The sequence below is a fragment of the Protobothrops mucrosquamatus genome, unplaced genomic scaffold, assembly GCF_001527695.2.
Source record: "Protobothrops mucrosquamatus isolate PMUCROS unplaced genomic scaffold, P.Mucros_1.0 scaffold1126, whole genome shotgun sequence".
Classification (NCBI taxonomy): Eukaryota; Metazoa; Chordata; class Lepidosauria; order Squamata; family Viperidae; genus Protobothrops; species Protobothrops mucrosquamatus.
The window spans coordinates 371,253-378,086 of NW_015387344.1; the positions used below are offsets into that span (position 1 = coordinate 371,253).

General features: G+C 40.8%; 1 protein-coding gene across 1 annotated transcript in view; it reads right to left on the minus strand.

The window, feature by feature from the left end:
- LOC107291420 (cytochrome P450 2J5-like) overlaps positions 1-5,446 on the minus strand; it is a 27,064-nt gene extending 21,618 nt beyond the window's left edge. The window contains exon 1 of the mRNA XM_015820415.1: positions 5,260-5,446. Within this exon, the coding sequence (XP_015675901.1) occupies positions 5,260-5,430 (171 nt within the window). The 5' untranslated portion in view covers positions 5,431-5,446. The remainder of the gene's footprint in view (positions 1-5,259) is intronic.
- Positions 5,447-6,834: the final 1,388 nt, after the last annotated feature.

Consider the following 6,834-nt stretch of genomic DNA (forward strand, 5'->3'; position numbering starts at 1 on the left):
CAAGCAATGGCTGAAAGGGATGGGACAAATCATAGCAACGAAATTGACACACGAACGTCAGGTATGTTTTTGTGAGTTCCTCTTCCCTCCCAAATATTAATTCTGAGATAGGATCCAGAAACTCATTTCTCCGGTGAGCCTGAAAATTGGCACTGCAGGCTTCCTGGGTATCCCAGCACTGGATTAAAGGCAAATATGCAGGGGCTCAATTCTTAGTAATGCACTGTCCACGCAGAAGAGATGGGATGGTTCCTAATTTTGCTTGCTCTTTAATGAATCATCAAAGTATTTCTTTCACCAAGTGTATTGTTCTCCCGTGTTTTATGAATGTTTTGCTCCAGGTAAACAGGGCTCCAGGATGCCAAAGATGCTTTTTCAGGAGGCAACTAGACTTTCTTGTTTCTCTTTGAAGTTGTTTCACTTCTCATCCAAGAAGCTTCTTCAGCTCTCACTGGATGGTGGATGACCCCACTATCCAGTCAGATCTGAAGAAGCTTCTTGAATGACCATCCAGTCAGAGCTGAAGAGGCTTCTTGAATGACCATCCAGTCAGAGCTGAAAAAAATTCTTCAATGACCATCCAGTCAGAGCTGAAGAAGCTTCTTGAGTGACCATCCAGTCAGAGCTGAAGAGGCTTCTTCAATGACCATCCAGTCAGAGCTGAAGAAGCTTCTTCGATGAGAACCGAAATGTCTTCAAAGAAAAACAAGAAAGTCCAGTTGTCTCGTGAAAAAGCATCTTTGGGATAACTATGACCTGGATCTCCATAGGCTCTCCAGGATGGCCCAGCAGGTATCATGCTAGAGAAATGCAACTGATCTAAAAGTTGGTTCTCCAAGTTGGGACATAACGAAAGGCTGGACAAAGCAAAAATCCTCAGGATCTCCTGCCTGAGCCCATTCTCTATGTGGGTTTCTGAGATCAGGGTTTCCTGATACCAAAAGGACTCCAGGTCAGACATCAGAGGACTCTTCTTAGACTTCAGAACTCTCTTTCCAATTACGTATAGGAGAATCAAAATAGTAGCTTGTCCTGTAGCCATAGGACATTATACTTTCTTTTTTCACTTGCTTTAATTGACCAAGGGCAGCCAGTGAGAAAATACTGGAGATTTACATAGGGGAAAGAGATGGAAAATATTTCCTTATAAAATTCCATGAGGAATTTCTACTAAATCTGCATGTACCAGCTCTAGAACCCTTGTTGTCTGCCTTGTGCTCTTCTTGCTTACTGGGAATACCTTAGATTTCGATGGTTTACATACTGCACAGTCTAAGTATGCCCTACACCCTTTTAAGGTTAATCCCTCTGCAAACTCTGACATCTTTTGCAACACTTTGAAGCTAGAATGGCCAAGCTTTCTGTGCAAGAGATGAATGCATGAATCATGTTGTGTCACATTACTAAATGTTTGGGCACATTGAATCTTTTGTGCCTGCAACATATAAAGATTATCCTGTTTTATGCCCTATGCACATACACTCCCATTTCTTTTTATGAGACATCTCCCATCCACAAATGTGGTCTCAAACCCTTGTTTGTCAAGACTGGAGACACTCAGTAAATTATGCTCCATTTCAGGTACACATAATACATTATTAAACCTTTCCTCCAGACATGGAATCAGCACACTGCCTTTCCCCATGACTTTTGCTTTCTGGCCATTTGCTAAGGCCACTGCATCTCCTCCAGTTGAATCCAATCTGGAAAACAACTTGGAATTATTAACAATTGTTTGATTAGCCCCACTGTCTGTTAACATTTATCTCTGCTATTACAATAGCTAACTTTTGCAACAGCAGCCTGTCTATTTGCTGTTGTTCTTCCTTGTAAACAGTTTTTCCTTAAATGTGTTTCAGCCCCACAGATAAAACATTTCTTTTTCTCCTGTTCTTTCCTCATGGTAATTCTCTGCTGAGATGTAATCCGATCTCTGCAGAAAGGCAGTCTGCAGCTCTGCTCGCTCTGCTCCTTGGACTTCCAGCTGAGGAATTTCTCCTCGCGGCTTCTTCTAAAATGGCATTTCTGTTCCTCAGAAATCAAACAGGCCTTAAATGCTTCCATACTTAATTCCTGTTCTGGTCTGCATTCAAAAACAGCTGAAACAATGGCCCATCTTTCATCTATTTCCTTTCTGCCTCTCACACACTTCCCCCCAAAAGCCTTTCCTCTCTCCCTCTCACACACTTCCCCCGCAAAAGCCTTTCCTCTCTGTCTCACACAAACACTTCCCCCAAAAGCCTTTCCTTTCTGCCTCTCACACACACTTCCCCCAAAAGTCTTTCCTCTCTGCCTCACACTTTCCCCCAAAAGCCTTTTCTCTCTGCCTCTCACACAAACCTCCCCCCAAACGCCTTTCCTCCCTGCCTCATACACACACACTTCCCCCAAAAGCCTTTCATCTCTGCCTCTCACACAACCCCCCCCCAAAGCCTTTCCTCCCTGCCTCATACACACACACTTCCCCCAAAAGCAGGGGATCAAACAAACAACAAATAATGGACTTGTTCTATATGTTAATCCCTAATTAAAACCACAAATAAAAATAACTGATCAGGTTGGAAGATTTATAGAAATGAAAACAATTACAAGGATTTAAAAAGTTGGTTTTAACAGAAGCTTTTAACAGAATATTCTGTTATATTCTGTTAAAACTTTTGTTTTGGGACTTTATGTACCCAATAAAATTAAAGATATTTTTAATAAACAACTTATGGAACAAAACTTTTCCTATTAGAATTGCTGCCCGATGGGTGACAGGAATGGTGTTGTAATTGAATAGAACATCTGAGAAGAAAATAATACCACTCAGGGGAAATTATCAAAGACTATTTTTAATGAATATTCCAACTCTATAGATCTATGGACACAAAAATATTAATTCTGTAGATTATACTTATTTTTCAAAAAGATACCAATATCTCACCAATAGATACGATATGGATTTTGAAAAACATGATTAATAGGACTGTGGGGATTCCAGACTTTTTCTGACCATAACCTAGAGCAGGGCTTTTCAACCTTTTCACAGATTGTACCACTTTTAGGACATGACAATATTTGAGTACCACCAGTGCTTAGCAAGGTGTCAAAAACTTGATGTCTAAAAAAAAGGGGGGGGATTTTGGGATTCATTTGTTGTTCTAGAAACGGCTACTTTATAATATTATGGAAAAGTAAAAAGTTGAGGTTCAATGTTAATGCTTCCTTCTACTGCAACAGAGGAAGTCTGTTCTTTTTCCCTTCTCCCCCTCACTTTCCCCCCCCCTTTTTTCCTCCCCACCGTGTCCTACTATTTGCTTTTGTATTTTTGTATTTTATTCTATAATCTAATAAAATGTTACAAACTGTAGGAAAGAAGTACCAGTTTTAATTTCTTCGGTGGCTGTTCCTTTGCTGAATCCCTTTCCCTTTGCACTGACAAATGTATGATGAACTTATCCATGTTTATTAATATGCACCACTATCAGCTAGTTCAGGGGTCTTCAAACTTGGCACTTTTAAGACTTCTGGACTTCAACTCCCAGAATTCCTCAGAATTCCTCAGCCTCATGGGAGTTGAAGTCCACAGGTCTTAAAGTTGCTAAGTTTGTAGACTCCTGAGCTAGCTGGTTTGCCCATCTGAGCTCTTCCACAGTGTAGTAAGAATGAACCCCCACCCAATCCCTTCCCTGTACCCTTAAAGACACAGGAATCAAGTGCAAAGCAAGAAAATAAAGAAACACAAACTCCTCAGGCGTGTCACAATGTTGTCTTTTTTCTCCTTCCCCCGCCCAAACCACGTTCTAACAATTAACCAGTGGAACAACCTGCCTCCAGAAGCGGTGAATGCTCCAACACTGGAAGTTTTTAAGAGACTGGACAGCCATTTGTCTGAAATGGTATAAAGGTTTCCTGCCTGAGCAGGGGGTTGGACTAGATGACCTCCAAGGTCCCTTCCAACTTTATTATTATTATTATTATTATTATTATTATTATTATTATTATTATTATTATTATTATTATTATTATTATTATTATTATTATTATTATTATTATTAATCTTGGCACAAGAGAAGCGAGCACTCCGTAAAGCCAGAGCTGCAAATGCTGAAGCAATAGTATCCACATTTCTCGGTTCAGTCTGTGGCAGAACATTCCGTGCTAACATCGGTCTCATCAGCCATCTACGGACACACCACTGATGGCCCATAATCCATAAGATGTCAAGGTCTTCATCGAAATCGATGGACGAACAATAACATTATTATTATTATTATTATTATTATTATTATTATTATTATTATTATTATTATTATTATTATTATTATTATTATTATTATTATTATTTTATAACCTCTCCTCTCCTCTCTTCCCCCCTTTTCATCTGGAGCCAATCAGCTGGAGCCCTGCCGGCTCCTGGGGCTTCTGCGGAGCCCAGACAGTCCTGCAGCTGCAGCTGCCTCTCCCTCAGGTTTGGCTCGCTTCGGCTCATTCCCCTCCCCAGCTACACTTGGTTAGCAGTCGCGTACCACCTGCCATGTGGCAAAGTAACCACAAGTGGTACCCATAGCACCGTTTGAAAAGCCCTGCACTAGTACTTCAAGGTCCCTCTCACAATTACTATTTTTTTTTTTTGCCTAATCTGTACTTGTATCTTTGGTTTTTCCTGCCTAGGTGTAAAACCTTGCTTTTCTCCACGCTAAATTTCATGTTGTTGGATAGGGCCCATTGTTCAAGTCTGTCAAGATCTTTTTGGATCCTGAGCTTCTCTTAGGGGATGTTGGCTATTCCTGCCAGCTTAGTGTCATCTGCAAGTTTGATGAAGTTCCCCTTCTATTCCCTCATCTGTATGAAGCTATTGAAGAGTACTGGGCCTAGGTTCAGGCAAGATATTTTCCTAACCATCAATCCAAGCGTCGCTTGGTATGCAGCCCCCTCCTTCCTCCAGTTGGGTGACCTTAAGGCAGCATCTCAAGCAGTGGGATTCAAATATGTGAACAACCGGTTCTCTGTGTGGATGCCGCTTCCGGAAGTCATTCTGGGCCTGGGCAACAAAAAATTAGCTACCAGTTCTGCCAAAGTGGTGCGAACTGGCTGAATCCCACCACTGATCTCAAGGGGATACAGCATTTATTTTCATTTCCCAAAGTGTTCCCACCTGCATTTCCCTCTCCTCACTGTTCATGGTTATCACCGCATAGCAGCAAAGCAAAAGCAAGCATAAGGTGGCACCTGACACCTTGCTTCTCATTGGATTACATAGTGCAAAAGACGTACCTTTCTGAAAGTCATCTCCGATACGGCAGTATCAAATCGCCGCCACATGCTTCCAATCACAGGAAGTGGGAAAGGCCCTGGTGGGTAGCGTTTGCGGGACCAGATCTGTTTCAGATAGGAAAGAATCCGGCGTGGAATCCAGAGCATCAGAAGGAACAGTAGCTTCAACATCCTCCTGCCTTCTCACTCTCCACCCCTATCATCTGTTGTAGGACTTTTCTCTGTTGGGTTTCAATTTAAGAGGTGATTGGTATTTATGCTACCACACCTTTCTGCATTCTCCCCTAATTATGGCTCAGACAAGCAGTTCTGGAACATGATTTTCTTTGCTTTACGAAGCAAATAGAACACGGTGTGCTAAAACTAGGATTAAGGAGTAAACTTAAAAGTCATAATTGCACGATATCAATTTCGTAGATGAGTTTTTAATTAGGGATGTATTATATTACAGATCCTTTTTATGTCCAGAATCTTCCAGAGATTCTCATTCCAATGCAAAGACATCTTGATTCAATTGCTTGATTTTATTTTGAAAAAAATAACTATTGCAACTGGATTCCTGCCATCAACTCCTAATAAATTTGTCTTTGCATTAATTTAGTACTTCAATCAATCAGAATAGAGCTAGAAGGGACTAATCCCATGCTCAAGCAGGAGACCCTATGTCATTTCACATAGGTGGCTATCCAGTCTTTTTTTAAAAACCTCCAGTAATGAAGCACCTACAACTTCTGGTAGCAAGCTGTTCCAATGGTTAATTGCCTATTAGGAGGTTTCTCCTTAATTCCAGGTTGCTTCTCTTCTTGATTAGTTTCCATCCATTGTTTTTTTTCTCTTACCTTCTGGTGCAAAGAAGGGGCTGCCTTCTTTGTGGCAGCCCCTCAAATTCTGAAATACTGCTATCATGTCAACCCCTAGTCCTTCTTTTCTCTAGATTGGCTATACCCAATTCCTGCAACCGAGACATTTTTGTCTCCAGGCCCTTAATCATGTTAGTTGCTCTTCTTTGCACTTTTTCCAAAGTCTCAACATCTTTTTTGTAATGTGGTGACCAAAACTGGATGCGGTATTCCAGATATGGTCTTACTAAGGTTTTATAAAATGGTACTTATACTTCATGTGATTTTGATTCTATGCTTCTGTTTATACAACCAAGGATTGTATTAGCTTTTTTGGCTGCTGCCACACACAACTGTTGCCACACATGTTTAAGTGATGGTCAACTAGGACTCCAAGGTCCCTCTCATAGTTACTGTTTTATAGCCAGGTTTCACCTAATCTGTATTTGTACCTTTGGTTTTTCCTGCCTAGGTGTAAAACCTTGCTTTTCTCCACATTTCTCCAAATTTCATGTTGTTGGATAGGACCCTTTATTCAAGTCTGTCATCTCAGCCAATTCCATTAACCAACATCCATTCTTCCATTGTGGGAATTTGTAGGTCATTCCATCTCTGTGCATACAAAGGTCTCACAGCAATTATTTTATTGCTTTTTTTATTTTATTTCTTTGTATCACAAGTAACAAGCCTAAGGGGGCAGGGATACAACTATATTTTGCAGATGCAAATGATGTTG